This window comes from Neoarius graeffei, chromosome 5 (genome assembly GCF_027579695.1).
Source record: "Neoarius graeffei isolate fNeoGra1 chromosome 5, fNeoGra1.pri, whole genome shotgun sequence".
Taxonomy (NCBI): Eukaryota; Metazoa; Chordata; class Actinopteri; order Siluriformes; family Ariidae; genus Neoarius; species Neoarius graeffei.
In genome coordinates this window covers 64,309,373-64,327,121 of record NC_083573.1, presented here as the reverse complement: position 1 = coordinate 64,327,121, position 17,749 = coordinate 64,309,373, and the positions used below count along the sequence as shown (strand labels likewise).

Here is a 17,749-nt window from a genome sequence, read left to right as displayed (position 1 = left end):
AATTCTGGAAGAGTATCAAGGTTTGGTTATTTAAAAAAACAAACCCACCCCAAACTTTAAAGCTCTCAGAGCATCATTATTCAAAATCCATAATTAAAAGGGGAAAGTAAAAAAAGTCAAAGTCCTCCCCACACCATTCATGGTGCGTTTGGCGGCACCGATCTCCGTTTCGTAGCCCTCGGCCTCTTACATAGCTAGGGTTACAGTGGGGGGCTAGTCCTCTGGTAACCGTGAGAGTTTGACTCTCCACTCGCAGCTGTATTGCAGCGTGCCTCGCCAGATGGTAGCAGGCACCATTTTCATAATGGTCTTTGGTACGACCTGACCGTGAGGAGAATTCACGATTTCCCGATCAAGAGGCGGACACGCTAACCACTAGGCCACTCGCCAGTGAAAGGGGGAAAGAACGTGGCACAATTTCAACTCTGTCTAGAGGAGGCCGTACACTAAAATTCAGCAGCCAAGTAAGAAGGGCATTAATCAGTGAAGCAACTAAGAGGCCAAGGGTAACTCTAAAGGAGATGGAGAGAGCCACGGCTTGGAGGCAAAAAGCTAGTAACAGGACAGCTGGGCTAGCCTTTATGGAAGTTGGAACTTTATAGTTGCAAGAAGTCTGAAAGACAGGAGGGGGAACAAAAAAAAAAAAAACACCACACCAAAAATTAAATCCTGTTTGGAGTTTGCCAAAAGACAATGCTGGCAACTGCAGCAAAAGGTTGTCTGGCCTGATGAGAAATTGAAGGTTTTGGTGCTACTTTGGCGGAAACCAAACAGCCTGAGCTAATCGGCCTGAAAACATCACTTCCTTAGTGAAACACAGTGGTGATAGTATCACTTTGTGGGGATTCTTTCAACCGCAAGGGTTGGAAAACTAGTCAAGGTTGATGGTGAGAAAGTTGGAGCCTAATACATGGCAACACTAAAATAATTTTTTTTTTTTTTTTAAGACTTGAGACTGGGGCATAAGTTCACCTTCTAACAGGTGAATGACAACAGTTTAAAACACTACATATTGTAAAAAGGTTCAAGGGAGGTGAATACTTGTGCATGGCACTGTAGTTATGTGTCCTCAAAATGCTCCTTCTGGGTTTGTACAATTCTTTCAGATGATGTCTGAAGCTAATTTGAGATTGGCACCTCTTCTACAGTAATATACATCACAATATTTACACTATACTAGATATACCATTGTGAAATGTTCCATCAGGGATGAAGAAGGCTCCAACGGTGATCCCCACCAAGATTAGAAACTTGAAGAACCAGAATCTATAAACATAAAAGCAACAGAGTAGACAGTTTAGACTACAGGACTACATGATTATGGGAATAATGCTGTACCTTTCCATAATGCAATCAATCATTCTCTCAGACATCATACAACAGATACAGTAATTCTACAGCTCACCCATTCTGAATAGCAGCCCGAGGATCTTTGCTGTTCCGTACGCGAATCATGAGGGCAGCAAAGAGGAAGAAGAAACAGGACATGGCAAAGCACATGCGGTACACGGATTTGTAGCCCACAATTACATCACAGTTAAACTGGTTCTCGAACACTGGTAGAGTGGCCCCACCTTGACAGAAGCCAGGAATCTGGAGAAATGTCACCAAAAAAAAAAAAAAAAAAGTGGGTAAGGCTATGATTAAACCACCACATCAAAAAGCACAGATGGGATGACGCCATTATCACCTTACGAAGCTGAGTCTCCATGCCAGGCAGGATCATAATTATAGACACGAGCGTGCCCAGCAACAGGAAGAAGGAGAAGATCAGCCGCGTGACTGTAGAGTTGTTGGATGATGGACAGCACCCACAGAGAACACAAGGGGCAGAGCCACACAAACATGATGCCTAGAGAATTATACATAGCGGAAAAAAAAAAAGCATTCAAATAATCTCCCAGCTTTCTCTCTCGTTTACATGGACAACAATGACAAACTGGTCAGAATACAAATAATCACTTCCTGACTTAGAGGTGTAGGAGGAGAACATAGTGCGTTGGATTATTACTTCTCTACTGACACAGTTTACTGCAATCGTAGTGTCAAGAGAAGAAATATTTCATCATAGCTTCACTGTGCTGTAATGGAAGTTTCCAATATAAATACGCAGTGAGATTTCATTACCTCCGCCAACTACGCTGGACAAGGTTATGTTTTTGCCTCCGTTTGTCTGTCTGTTCCCAACATAACTCAAAAAGTAGTGAACAGATTTTGATGAAATTGAGGAAAGATGGGCCATGGACCAAGGAACAATTGATTAGATTTTGATGCAAATCCAAATATGTGGCTTGGCGGAGGTAGACACATTCTACTGAGTGTCCTAGTTTGAAATATAATTCAGAAGCCTGTCTGAGTTGAAGCCATATTATACAAAGAACACAGTCTTATGTATAAAGCCAAAAGCAGAAATTCAGGATTGTTGAATATTCTGTGACATCAAAAACCCCACCCACTCTGTCTTCCAGTTAATGTAAAATGATAGATAGAGCGAGCAAATCAAATTACAGAACATTGTGCGCGCGTGTGTAAAACGAACAAATTTCGCAATTTCTAACAGCCAATCGTTAGCTTTCCATGGTCCATCTGAAACAGAAATTCAACAGTCATTCCTGGGTCTCATGGCAATTTCGGTTCGTATGCCACAAAGCCCAATCAAGATTTGGGAAATCAGAACATAACACGAATGCTTGCAGAACGAAGAAATCGAATGTATAACAAACATGCAAAATAGCAATAACTTTTAAAATGTAAACTGGGCAGGGTTCTCCACTGTTCAAAAGTGAAAGGTAGCGGAGGGGGCAGGGCCCCAGGGGGACAAAGTCCTCCTGATGATGACTGACTTTGGGCTTTTTTGACAGTGAAACTGGCCAATAAATGGATAGGGAATGCTAAATCATTGTTAAAATCATTTTACAAAAAATAAATAAATAAATAAATAATAATAATAATAATAATTCGCACTTATCAGGCCCTGTCCACACGGCAACGGATTCAGGTAAATCTGATAAAATTGTTTATCGTTTCGGCCTGGCGTCCACACGGCACCGGCGTTTTGGGTGCCCCAAAACGAAATCTTTTGAGAACGGGTTCCAGAGTGGAAAGATCTGGCAACGGCGCCGTTGCGAAGTCGTCTGGATAGGTAGAACGGATTTGTTTACGATGACGTCACAACCACGTGCTTCACGCCGGGTAGAAGTGTAACAAACTCGATGCGAGTTGTCAACAAATCCTATAACTTGGTTCATGAAACGCGCTTACAAAATATTTTCACTGTGAATATTTATTGTGTAATGGTGCAGTGTGTGTGTGTGTGTGTGTGTGTGTGTGTGTGTGTGTGTGTGTGAGAGAGAGAGAGAGAGAGAGAGAGAGAGACAGAGAGAGAGAGAGAATAGCCCTTAGGGCAGAGTCAATCCCGCCAGCAAAAACAGGGAAAAAAAAGGAGCGATCTCACTTCTTCAGATGTTGGTTTAAGTCCTACAATACATTCCTCAAAAAGGGCGTAGAAGAACAAATTAAATCCATCAACGTGTAGCATTCAATTTATTCCGGACCATTAAAGACGCCGCCTTCCGTGTAGAATCATACGTCATCCTCGCCGCCATATTGGATGGGGCAAAGCGGAGAATAAAGATGCCTCATTCATGTGCTGCGTTTAACTGTACCAACAGGTTTGCCGTCCAAACAAGATCACATGGGATTACCTTTCACAGGTGAGACTGGAAAAATACTTTTCATTGTATTTGGTCATTATAACAATTTTACGAACAGATTTTTCTGACTGTGGCTAATATGAAGTCTCGCGCATAATAGTTTATGCGCATGCGTCCTTACTTCTATTATTCTGGTGTCTCCGATGGGACCGTCTTACAGCGCCCCTAGAGGTGTGGCATGTGTATTGCATCGTTTTCAGCAAGCGTTGCATTGCCATATGTACCTGATATTTTACTGATCCGTTGCCCATGTGGACGCGATGTTTTTTTTTTTTAAATCTCGTTGCCGTGTGGATGTAGCCTTACTGTACATATCTTTTTGTCAATGTGAGACTCATTTGACATTTCAGTTGCAGGGTTCTCCACGAGGGGTTTTAGAGGTGCGGGCCACCCCCCTTTCTGTGATTCCCGCCCCCGTATAATTTCTACCGCCCCTGTACAAAAGGAAGAGACGTCCCTTTGTTTTCTTTGTGACAGATAGCCTTTCTCTGTTGGAGTACCGACAACGCGACAACACCCGAGTGTGAAACTCATTGTGTGTGTGTGTGTGTGTGTGTGTGTGTGTGTGTGAGAGAGAGAGAGAGAGTGTGAGTGAGTGAGTGAGTGAGTGCAGACCCTCCCCCACCCGCACGCTGCGAGCAGAGACACTAAGGCACACAAAGGGCAGTATTTGCTCAGAGTGCACCCTCCAAACAACGGGGATTTACACGAAATTGGAAGGAGATATTCACAAAATTCTTTCACATTGAGTGCCACAAGGCTCTCCTGAACACGTTGATGTAATATTTTTGTCTGTAGTGTAAAAAAATGAGGACGTTAGAGCGAGTTAAAAACAAGTGACTTTTCTGATTTTGCAGTACAAGCGCTGCCACGTTTATAATGGGAGCCTATGGGGCAGCGCGCCTGACCTCCCCTTACTCTCAGGCTTCTCATTCAAAAACTGTAGGGGTAATCGATAAGGGTCACTAATCTGTAGGTCATTTATTTTAGACATATATCTAGTTATCTGTTCATTAGAAAAATGAGCCATGTAGTCCATCGGTTGACATTGATCCATTTTGTATACGAGTGCAACAATATTCAGCTGTGTTGTTGACCGACAAGATGGCGGCTGTTTACATTCCAGCCGGGATTCGGTCACGTGACTGCAAGAGGTCTATAAAACTGTATTAACTATACGCTGACTGGAAAAAATAATTTTTTTTTAGAGAGTAAAGTACATTGAAAAGATGTTGTTTTAACTATATTATATAGTTAAAACAACATCTTTTCAATGTACTTTACTCTCTAAAAAAAAAAAATTAGTTTTTCCAGTGGTGCCTGCAATTACATTTCCATTTCAAACAAATGTCAGCTTTTGTGGAGCAGTGTGAATATAGTTAACCTCCTAAGGCCCAAGCTGTTTTTTTACATGCATTTTTTATTTCTCTTTGCTATTTGGGCTTATTAGAACCTGATTAGAATAAAAACTAAGGATCATCTTTTGATAAGATGTACTTTTAGAGAAAAAGTATGTCCACATATGTGGATTCTTGTTCCGAATTTCTAAAAAGTGCTGTCCACGCATGTGACCGCTAAGCCCTAGGAGGTTAATACAAAAATTTTTCTGTACTTTTCTGTTCTTTTTTTGTAGTTTGCTAAATAAAAATATTTTTTCCAGTTCCATTTCAAACAATGTGTCTGAATATGTGTAAGTGTGTAATGTTTGATGTATGATGTGTTTTGTACCAGTCCAATCGATTCCTCTATTCTAAATGATTACTATTTGAGAGTATTTTATGGAAATTTTATGCAAATGACATATGTAAATTTATGCACATTTGTTTCAAGGTCATCCGATTGACCCCCACCCCCCTATATTTTCAATCCGTGGAGAACCCTGAGTTGAGAATTTTTTTTCTGTGTGTGAAAAATAAATGAACTTCCATGCATAAACAAGATACCCAATTACAATAAACGCATATATTTTTTACAATACACAATGTTAATTAGGTGAAACCACACCAATCAATGCACAAGCTGGTGCGCGTGCCCGAGACTGGCACTACAAAGCCACCCCGACCTCCATAGTTCGGGTCCTTTGACCCAGGAACCCAGAAGTCCTGCAGTAAAACACTGAAGCAGCGGGAAAATGCAGCTCTCGCCAACACGATCACAGACACATAAAATAAAAGACCTGAACTTAACTAATGTGTGTGTGCTGTTATACGATTACTGTAACTGTGTATGGTCAGAAGAGACGATAGATAAGCGTAACCGTTGCACAATAACAAGTTATTTAGCTGCTGGCTAGTTATTTTGGCTACTTCAGGTAGCCCTGTATGTATTCATTTAATGGTCTTCTGCGTGTTAAATAGTTACAAAATTATAATAAAGCGAACACGTTACGATTTATTTGATGTATATTGATGAAGTTACCTTTTTTTTGGCCAAGGGAAGGGTGGCGGTGCGTCACTTTAAAAGCGCTCGTGAAGAACACTGCTGGGCATTTTCCGCTAGACTTACCAGTTTTTTCTGTGAAGCCGAAATCGAACAGCGGTCGCCTTCATTTTTTTCGCAGTTGCCATTACGCTACAACATCCAGGATAGGGTCGCCATTTTACCATGTGGGAACCACATGATATAATTTAATACGCGCTAAATGATTGGACGATACAAGAAGGATTAGCCAATCGGTTCCCACCTTTAATCTAGTCACATGTACACAGCCTCAGCAACCGAACAGCATGCAAGTGACAGCGTTGCTTATCAAATAAGTCCAACGAGAAAGTTCGAACAGTTACGGGAAAATTGCAAAACAACCGATTCAGACGTCATTACAACCAATGATTTCGATCGGCAATCGGTTACTAATGGAAAAAAAAACAAAAAACACACAACAAATAGAGACATAACTGTACAAGGGTTTGAAAAACCTGTGGGTCTCTTAACAATATTTAGTAATATCAAGATGACGCTGTGGATGGCTGCTTCGGGGTGTTGGTGCACATCGTTGTCTTTTATTTTGTTTGTAAGCTCTGTTTGCAGTTGCGATACTCAAATCTCTTTTACCAGAGAAGAGCTCCTGACCATCAGGAGAACAACTCCAGCAGACTTATTACTAACTTTCTGGTGTCTTCCGTGGATGTCTCTGACTGGACATTCTGGTCAAAGATACTCTTATCTTTGCTCACTCAGCAAGATGCCGGAGGAGAGGGAAATGCGCTGGTGCGCTTCCGTTGGCACGGACTTCGCACTCCTGTACCTGCGATATTCCTCTCCAACATGTGCTCACTGTGCAGCAAACTGGACAAACTCCAGCTGCTGATATAGAGAAACAGGGACTTTTCTACATCATCCGTTTTATACTTCATGGAGACATGGCTATACAGACTCCTACTGGACTCTGCGCTGCAGCTGGCTGGCTTCCAACTTTTCAGAGGGGACCGCAACACGGATCTCTACGTAAAAACGGGTTCCGGCTGGTGCGGTGATGGGTCAGTGATCCTGATTTTCCTGTTCTCCCGACCTGGAAACATTTTCCATGCATTGCAAACCCTTCTACTCCCCCCGCGAGCTTGCTTCATTCATCCTGGTCGGTGTTTACATTCCACCGCAGGCCAATGTGTAGCACACAGCGCACGCTGGCCGACCAAATACTGGGTGTGGAGCAGACTAACCCGGACTCCCTAGTTATTGCCCTTGGTGACTTTAATAAGGCCAAAAAAAAAAAAAAAGTGTTTCAGGTAACACGAAATACTAAAACAAGGTCGGTAGGTAGGAAAAAGTTTTTTTTTTTTTTTCTTAATTTTTTTTATTTTGTTCGAAAAAATTAACACAAAAACATCTTACAAAATAGTATTTTGACACAGAATCCTTTATACCACACATCATCATAAAATTAAAAAAAGTGTTTTAAATCTTTAAACGAATTAAAAAAAAATCGCGAGAGTTTGAGTTATGATCTACGGAAGCATATTGCTGCCACACTCAAAAAATTGGCTTAGAATCAAGTAATTACATGAAAAGATATTGTTAACAAAGTTATCACGTTTTTACAATATATTTATCATGTAAACACATATCACGTAATTTCATGACGTTATTTCATGATATTTTCATGTAATAACGTGAAAACACCTTATCAAGAAATAACGTGAAAATAACGTCCTAGGCTAGGCTACTTCCATTAAAAACAGACGGCCTCGCCTAGCCTACTGTAGAACTTGGGTCGAGCAAAAACATGGCTGAATCCTGAATGACTCCTATTTGTATAAATAGGGGACTACATAGGCGGCAAAATGTAGTGTTTTTCCCTGCCATGGAAGTGCACTTGTATACTGAAGAGGAAGCAATTTGCATTACAGCCTTGAATGAGGATTTAAAATGGCGGCTCAGCTCAGTTTTCCCTTCCTCCTTCAGTATACAAGTGCGCTTCCATGTTTATGCAGGAGGGCTGATAGAAGTGGCGAAACATTTTACTTTTTATCGTTTCTTTCACAACTTGAATGCGTTGAAACAAAAAATGACAAACTAATGCCGCTTACACTAAAATATCGAGGGAAATTTGTAATAAAAACTTTACGGTCGGCAATTTCGACGCGGAAATTCTCGATCGGTCGGGTTACCGGAAACACACTTTTTTTTTTGACCTAAAGGTAATCTCAGCCATGAGCTACCCAAATTAAATGCCCAAACCAGGGAGGAGAATATTTTGGATCACTGCTACACTACAGTCAACAATGCCCACCACGCCATCCCCCACGCTGCACTGGGCCACTCTGACCACGTCATAGTCCACCTAATTCCTGCATACAGGCAGAAATTAAAGCTGAGGAAACATGTAGTGAGCACAACAAAGATGTGGAGCAATGAGGCTGCAGAGAACCTTCAGGGGTGCTTAGAGACTGTACAAACTGGGATGTGTTCAGGACTGCTACCAACACAGTCTGGATGAGTACACAGAGGCTAGAACGTCCTACATCAGCTTCTGTAAGGACTGCTGCGTTCCATCATGAACCAGGGTGATTTACAATAATGACAAACCCTGGTTCACAGATAAGTTCAGACAGCTAAGGTTACAAATGGAAGAAGCGTTCAGAAGTGGGGACAGGAACAGGTTTAGCAAGGCGGTGACAGAAGCTAAACAACTGTACTCGGAGAAACTCCAATACCAGTTTTCAGCCAATGACTACATCTGTCTGGAAAGGGCTCAGACAGATCACCAACTGCTGGGTTTCAGGTCACATGATTTTTCTTAGCAGTTTTACCAGAAGTAAAATAGCTGGTGGTCTAAATAGCCGCCGTAGTGCAAGCAACTAGCGATAACTTAGAGTATGCTCGTAATCTACAAGCCACTGCTCACTTTAGATATATTCAGAAGATTGCCATGTGCAATGGAATTGACCCCTACAGTCTGGGAAAGTAGGATGTGTCATACGATCTCGAAAACGACCCTTCAGTCGAAGTTCGAGATGTCAGGAAATATCTGGTGTTGCAGACGTCCTTCTACACCGCAAAACAGATGAAAGCATGGAAGAGTATGGAGGCTAACAACTTTTTTTGTATGTAGCTAGGTAAAGGACCTCGGTATCAAGTCGCTGCCGAATGAATCCTGTATTGTTTTCGCCCGTGTATTTAAGCTTTTCGTTCATGTCTTTACAACGAAGCGCTGCAAGTTGAAGTGTAAACAAACAGTTCACTTGATTCTCACTTGCGTTGGCTCTCATCTCTCAGGTAAATCATTCACAAAGGTAATCAGAAACCCCTTTAAAGACCTGGATCTTAGTTAAACAAGACGGAGAAGTGATCACAGCGCATTGTAACTGTACGAGTGGGGAAGAATTCTGTCACGACATTCATACATATGGACTTTGTGAGGAGTAAACAAAACAAAACAAAAAAACTCCGCCTGTTTAGCACTTCGTGACGAAAAAAAAGTAACGCAAAATAACGAGACATATGTTGCAAGAAAAGTACTTGGAAAACACTAAGGACATAGCTCAGAGGGAGATACAAGCCCTTCACCAAGTGATCACTGCAAACTCGAGCATGCTTCGACTCGGCTCCCTTCGATTTCAGTGAGAGGTTCAAAAGTCACCTTTCTCGACGTCTTTTTGTGAAATCCTGTGTTCGTCCACCCGTTTTTTTATTATTAGTTCACAGAGAACCCTGAAGAAACTTTTCGGTTTCACAGTTTGAACGATTCGAACAACCTAAAACAACGCAAGCGTAAGGCATTTATCATGTGAGCAATGCACCTTCTCCGTACAAACGCTTTGTCAACTGAGCTTTGGTAGACCAGCTAAAAGTTTTGAATAACTAATGAGGTGGATGTGTGGTCACGTGAAACCCAGCAATTACAAACCTTCAGCCTCCCTCTCTTAACGACCTGCACCTGGCCAACCAACTGGATGAGTTCTACGGTCCCTTTGAAAGACAATGGGACTGTCTTGATATCATCTCCCGTGACTTCACACTCCAGCTCACCACCCCCACCTCGACTGCTGCTGGGGCCTCTCTCCAACCTCTCACCCTGGAGGCCCATCCTCCCACCACCACAACCTCGACTCTCTCCATTCTGGAGAGGGACCTCAGCGAGCTCTTTAAGAAGCTGAAACCCCACAAAGCAGCAGGTCCCGACTCTGGCTCACCATTTACCCTGAAGCACCGTGCTGATCAGCTGTCTCCAATGTTCACAGATATCTTCAACACCTCACTGGAGGCATGCCATATGCCAACCTGCTTCAAGGCCGCCACCATTATACCTGTCCCCAAAAAGCCAAAGATCACAAGATTTAATGACTACAGACCCATCGCCCCGACCGCTGCGATTATGAAATCCTTCAAGCACCTTGTGCTTTACCACCTTAAAGCCATCACTGACCCACTCCAGGATGCCATACAGTTTACCTACAGACCCAACAGATCTGCTGACAATGCTGTCAACATGGCTCTTCAGCTCATCCTCCCCGGTGGATGCTCCTTCATTATCTTGGTGGTTTAGGACTCCCCAGGAACCTATGCTAGGATCCTGTTTGTGGATTTCAGTTCTGCTTTCAACACCATCATCCCAGCTCTTCTGCAGGACAAGCTCTCCCAGCTGAGTGTGCCTGACTCCACCTCTACTCTTCTCCCTGTACACCAACAGCTACACCTCCAGTCATCAGTCTGTCAAGCTCCTGAAGCTCGCAGACGACACCACCCTCATAGGCGGGAGATTGACCATCTAGTGTCCAGGTGCAAGCAGAACAACTTGGAGCTTAATACTCTAAAGACAGCGGAGATGACTTGACTTCAGAAGGAGCTCTGCCAGACCCTCCCCCATCATCCTGTTTGACTCCCCAGTAAACCTCTGTGAAATATTTCCACTTCCTGGGCACTATAATCACTCAGGACCTCAAATGGGAGACAAATACCTCCTCTCTCACCAAGAAAGCACAGCAGAGGATGTACTTCCTGCAGCAGTTGAAGTTGTTCAATCTGCCAAAGACAATGATAGTGCACTTTTACACCACCATCATTGAGTCTATCCTCACCTCCTCCATCACCTTCTGGTACGCTGCTGCCACTGCTAGGGGCAGACTGCAGCGCATCAGTTGCTCTGCCGAGAGGACAATTGGCTGCAACCTTCTGTGTCTTCAGGACCTGTACGAGTCCAGGACCCTGAGGAGAGCAGAAAGGATTGTGGCCGACCCCTCTCACCCCAGACACAAACTTTTCGAACCGCTCCCCTCCAGTAGGAGGCTGCGGTCCATTAGAACCAAAAAGTCACGCCATAAGGCCAGCTTTTTCCCCACTGCAGCTGGCCTCATCAATAAGATCAGAGACCCCACTGACTAACCTCACACTTTCAATTTGTGACATTAACACACTTCATCATTAAGGCGGCACGGTGATGGAGTGGTTAGCACTGTCACCTCACAGCAAGAAGGTTCTGGGTTCGCCGGTGGGGGCCTTTCTGTGTGGAGTTTGCATGTCCTCCTCCTGTCAGCGTGGGTTCCCTCCGGGTTCCTCCACAGTTCCAAGACATACAGTTAGGTTAACATGGGGCGGCCTTGGGCTGAAGTGCCCTTGAGCAAGGTACCCAACCCCTGACTGCTCCCCGGGCACTGTAGTATGTCTGCCCACTGCTCTGTGTGTGTTCACTGCTTCAGATGGGTTAAATGCAGATGATGAATCTCACTGTGCTTGAAGTGTGCATGTGACAAATAAAAGGTTTCTTCTTCATCTCTGAACTGCCACTTTGCACATTTCATGCATCTTCATCCTGTGAACTTTTATTGCACATTCCAGCACACACTGTACAGCTTGGCTAATTTATTTAACCCATTGCACATATTCTCTTCTCACACACGACATGACTCTTAATCATCTGACCTATTTTGGACTTTCCACACATACTGTACAGCTTGGATTTCAAAAACAACCCATGCACATAACCCTAAAACATGTCCACTTTTTACATTTGTATATTTTAGATTAGGGCGGCACGGTGGTGTAGTGGTTAGCGCTGTTGCCTCACAGCAAGAAGGTCCGGGTTCGAGACCCATGGCCGGCGAGGGCCTTTCTGTGCGGAGTTTGCATGTTCTCCCCGTGGGTTTCCTCCGGGTGCTCCGGTTTCCCCCACAGTCCAAAGACATGCAGGTTAGGTTAACTGGTGACTCTAAACTGACCGTAGGTGTGAATGTGAGTGTGAATGGTTGTCTGTGTCTATTGCTGTGTTCACACTTATACCGGTACGATAGTGGTGTAACTGTATCGATACAAAGTATACCAGTACAGTTTAGTGCACCTGTCCACACTAGTGAGAAATGTTTGCGGTTTTCTTTCACGGTAGTTGAAATGCGCGTGCGCGGAATGTTTCCGTGGTTACCAAGTAACTTCCTTCCGAGAATATGGCGGATGAAACAACGTGTGCGCGCTTTTTGTTGTCAATGTACAGTCTGTATTTCTGGTGGTCATTTCTTCAGTCGAATCGTATAAAACACGCGAGGCAGTTGAGAAAGAAACAAAGAAAACGAATCTCCCTTTCTCCCTCTTCCCCTCCCTTTTCCCCTCTTCCTCCTTTCTTTACTCCATGTAGCTCCACGGTCGTTTTGAGCCATTTTGACATTTTATTTACAGCTGGAAAGCACAGGCGTATTGTATTGTATGAATAACCGGAAGACGTAGGAATGGTTCATTGTGCTTGCGCATTATATTTGTATCGATACAGAACCGCTTCATCTGTCCACACTTCAGTGAAGCGCTACAGTACCGATACATTTGTGGGTTTCGTACCGCTACAGTTATACCGCTACAGTACCAGTATAGTTGCTAGTGTGGACAGGTGTTGTGGTACGAAAGTAGTATCGTATCGGTACAAAATCCCTAGTATGGACAGGGTATCAGGTGGGGTTTACATTAGACCGTATCAGCGGATCATCAGATTAACGTTTTTAAAACGATTAGTGTGCACACAGCAACACCAATACACGATTTGCGTGCACACAGCAACGCCAATACACGGATACGCTCGGCTCCGCAGGCATCCTGCACTCCAAATCACTCCGCCCTGAACAGCGAGTGCCCTCTGGAGGGTGCGCACTCCGGCCCTGCGCAGCTCACAGAGCGCGCGAGTGAAGTGCACAAGCAGTGATTTGGGACTGAGCCGCTGTGTGTGAGATCTCAATGCATGTCGGGCATGCGCGTCACTTACCACTTGCAAGTGGAAGGATGGCAAGCCTAAAGACAATCATAACTACACAATGGGCAGTATTTGCATCAGTATTTGCAGTATTTTCATACTTTTATACTCTTTAATGAAAGGTGATACAAGGCGGAAGTCCGCACCGTTTTTCAGCAGTCGCGTCACATGACCAACGCCAGCGAATCAGGAAGGTGGATGTCACAGTGACGTTGTCCAATGACGACGCCAGCTAGAGCTCAGCACAGCGTATCCGCATATTCTCAATGTTTACACAGCACCGGACCAGACATGATCTGGATTGAATACGTGGACCCTGACGGATTCCCGTTTCCCGGCGTTTTAATGTAAACGGACAGTGCATCCGCGAAGAAAACGAGACAGATACGGTCTAATGTAAACTTGGCCTCAGTGTCAGCCCTGTGATGACCTGGCGACTTGTCCAGGGTGTACCCCGCCTTTCGCCCGTAGTCAGCTGGGATAGGCTCCAGCTTGCCTGCAACCCTGTAGAAGGATAAAGCGGCTACAGATAATGAGATGAGATATTTTAGATTCTTCTCATTATTATTCTATTTATATAAATCAACCATTTTTTTTTTAGTTTTTCTCTCTTAACTGTTCAAGCACCAATCACCAACACTGCAAAAAGTAAAATCTAACCAAGATTAAATATCTTAAATCAAGACAAAATATGCTTGTTATTTGTCTGCCAAGATAATTCTCCTTTCCAGGCAGGTTTTGTGTAAGAGTATTTCACTTACTTTAAGCATTTTTTCCCTCAATTATCTTAATAAGGTATTATAACTTGTTATTGAGATTTTATTACTGGTTATGAGTAAGTTCTGTCTTAAAATGAGAATTACCATAATTTCATCGGTGTTATATTAACCATGACAAGTTTGTCAAAGTCAGGATTTCTTATTTCAAGCATCTTATCCTTTCTTTTAATCTCTTAACACAAAATAGATCACTAAATTAAATGAATTGTTGTATTGTCAATCTGGCAACAAAAATAGGCTACAAAATGGATTGGTTTGTTGTTTTGACTTTGATTTATTTGGCGGTCTCAGTTGGTATAAACACTTACTTAAACAGAGCACACCAATATGCCCAGATGAAATAGTCAAACTGTTGGTTGGGGGACAAAGTATCTAGCATGTTAAAATGAGTAGTACAACTTTACTTGTTTTTAGTATAAATACACTAGTTTTAAGACATCTGTGGGGTTTCTAAAGCTAGATATATTTACTTGTTTTTAAAAATCTTGCCAAGTCAAATTTTCTTGTTCTGTTGGCAGATAATTTTGCTTATTTTAAGTAAAATATTCCTAATTTTATTACTTTTTTTTCTTGTTTTTGTAAGCCGGGTTTTTGCAGTGAAAGCAATTTCCTTGTATATGAGTGATTCCACGCTTATGGGTGAGCAATTCCAGCGTTATGGACGTGACACTTGAACTCAAAATGGCAACAAATGACCCAGTGCATGTTTTATTGTCTCCCAGTATTTAAACAGGTGTTGCATATTTTAAGGCTGTACCATACTGGAGAAGTGATAGAACAAGAACAATTCCCAATAGATGTACAATAGTACATCTAGGGCATGCCAGAAAACGCCAATAAAAGATGCGTTATGGACGTGACAGAAAAAGTATCACTTTTCTTGGGTGACTGTACATTTTTATCAAACTCTGAAATTGTAAACCTAATGTCGAAATGGAGATATCCATTTGATAGAGGGGTCCAAGGTGAATATTAAAAAATCTTTGTTTAAAATATTTTGTATTTCATGCAGAGTTTCGGAAGGAAAAGTCAGCGTTATGGATGTGACGAAATTCTGTTATGGATGTGACGCGTCTGAAATAGACATGGCATATGTTTAGAAAATCAGCAATATAACCACCATAACCCTTTGAAAAACTCTCTAAATATCAGCTAAAACTATCAAAGTTCTTAAATAATATTTAGGATGGCTATTGTTTTGCTGTTTTGTGGATTTTAGCATACATTTCTGTGGCTTGTGGCAATAATATAGAATTGTACATGATCAAAGTTGATTTTAGCTTGGGTTTTACATTATAAGAAAGAAAGACTGACAGTGACATATTAGGTTGGTTACAAATTGGTTCAACTTATTCACATCTGTAAAATACAGGCGTAGGTGAGATCTCTGGGAGTGGTTTTGATGTATTACATGTTGCTTTAATTTTGCATGGTGAGGTTGACATTTACATGGAATTGCCCGGGTACTGAAATGGGGACATGAACTTATTTTTAAAAATTCACCTAAAACCATTTCTTTTTTTTTTACCATCAGGTCACAAAACATGTAATCTTTAATGAATGATATGTTAAAAGATAACTTTAATTTTCTGAGATGTAATAAAAACATATTTATATGCCAAAGTCAGAACGTAACAGAAGTGTTGTGGACATATAGATTCTCAATTTTAACAATGTAGAATTACTTTTTGAAACATAGGACGGTGATGTTTTAGCAAATATAATTAATAAACATGTGTAGTAGAATAAACATACACATTCTTTCAATAAGATTAACATGGTATATAGCTAGATTGTAATTAATTTGTAACAGACGCGAGATGGACAATCGTAACAGATGTAATGGAACAGACATCATTTTGGAACTCATAGGCTTGACCTTGGCATATAAATATGTTTTTATTACATCTCAGAAAATTAAAGTTATCTTTTAACATATCATTCATTAAAGATTACATGTTTTGTGACCTGATGGTAAAAAAAAGAAATGGTTTTAGGTGAATAAATTCATGTCCCCATTTCAGTACCCATAAGCGTGGAATCACTCATATGAGAACAGACCTGGCAATAAACTCGGTTCTGGTTCTGATTCTGATTAAAAACACAGAAGAAACCAGGCGACGCCTTGGGGTGTGTGTGTGTGTGTTAAAGATCCAACTGCGATGATAAATACAAACAATTCCTGTTGACCGAAATCAACAAGAGGAAGCTGCATCCAAAAACAGATGCTTTATTCGATATGTATAACCAGTATAACCTGAAATAACTGCTTTTACACCATTTTAAAATTGCACAACACAGCAAACAGGAAGCCATTTCAGTTTCACTGTCTCTGTAAACAAACCACTGAGACAGAAAGGCTGTTGTCGCCATGACGCTAATTATAACTCGTTAAAAGTTACCTGAACCAGTTAAATTAGCCCAAATGCTAGCTGAGTGAATAAACAGTATATTTCTGCCTCTTAGCAAAGCCAGTCAGCTCCCTTCCGCCTGAGTGCAACAGAAACTCAAACAAGAAATAAGACACTTACGCAGCTTGCAAGTGAACATAACGCCATACAAGCCCCCATTTTCAACCAAACATTAAATATGAATTAAGTTTTTGTTACTTCGGTGTTCAGCCACCGCTAACTTATCCCCTAATGAACAGCCAGCCGCTGGAGCCGCTCTCAAGCTGAAGAGTGAAGCTGCGAAATCGAACCCGCTACAACAAGTCATAATAAAAGTCTTCAGAGAGCCACCCCATCAAACCAAACCCATTCCCTGATAAAGTCCTCATTTATTAATTAAATCTATTTCATTTGATTTGATTTAGGGCGGCACGGTGGTGTAGTGGTTAGCGCTGTCGCCTCACAGCAAGAAGGTCCTGGGTTCGAGCCCCGTGGCCGGCGAGGGCCTTTCTGTGTGGAGTTTGCATGTTCTCCCCGTGTCCGCGTGGGTTTCCTCCGGGTGCTCCGGTTTCCCCCACAGTCCAAAGACATGCAGGTTAGGTTAACTGGTGACTCTAAATTGACCGTAGGTGTGAATGTGAGTGTGAATGGTTGTCTGTGTCTATGTGTCAGCCCTGTGATGACCTGGCGACTTGTCCAGGGTGTACCCCGCCTTTCACCCGTAGTCAGCTGGGATAGGCTCCAGCTTGCCTGCGACCCTGTAGAACAGGATAAAGCGGCTACAGATAATAAGATGAGATGAGATTATTTGATTTAGGGCGGCACGGTGGTGTAGTGGTTAGCGTTGTCGCCTCACAGCAAGAAGGTCCTGGGTTCGAGCCCCTGTGGCCGGCGAGGGCCTTTCTGTGCGGAGTTTGCATGTTCTCCCCGTGTCCATGTGGGTTTCCTCCGGGTGCTCCGGTTTCCCCCACAGTCCAAAGACATGCAGGTTAGGTTAACTGGTGACTCTAAATTGACCGTAGGTGTGAATGTGAGTGTGAATGGTTGTCTGTGTCTATGTGTCAGCCCTGTGATGACCTGGCGACTTGTCCAGGGTGTACCCCGCCTTTCACCCGTAGTCAGCTGGGATAGGCTCCAGCTTGCCTGCGACCCTGTAGAACAGGATAAAGCGGCTAGAGATAATGAGATGAGATGAATAAT

At 42.6% G+C, this 17,749-nt stretch overlaps 1 protein-coding gene across 2 annotated transcripts in view; it reads right to left on the bottom strand.

Annotated features, from left to right (window-relative positions):
* The window catches only part of serinc2l (serine incorporator 2, like), a 39,908-nt gene extending 23,051 nt beyond the window's left edge, over nucleotides 1-16,857 (bottom strand). Inside the window, exons 1-4 of one of the 2 annotated variants that reach the window (XM_060922219.1) lie at nucleotides 16,691-16,857; nucleotides 1,691-1,852; nucleotides 1,406-1,593; nucleotides 1,187-1,266 (exon numbers count right to left, since the gene is read on the bottom strand). In XM_060922219.1, coding sequence (XP_060778202.1) covers nucleotides 1,187-1,266; nucleotides 1,406-1,593; nucleotides 1,691-1,852; nucleotides 16,691-16,729 — 469 coding nt within the window. In that variant the 5' untranslated portion in view covers nucleotides 16,730-16,857. The remainder of the gene's footprint in view (nucleotides 1-1,186; nucleotides 1,267-1,405; nucleotides 1,594-1,690; nucleotides 1,853-16,690) is intronic. The other variant, XM_060922220.1, reaches the window with a different exon arrangement.
* Nucleotides 16,858-17,749: the final 892 nt, after the last annotated feature.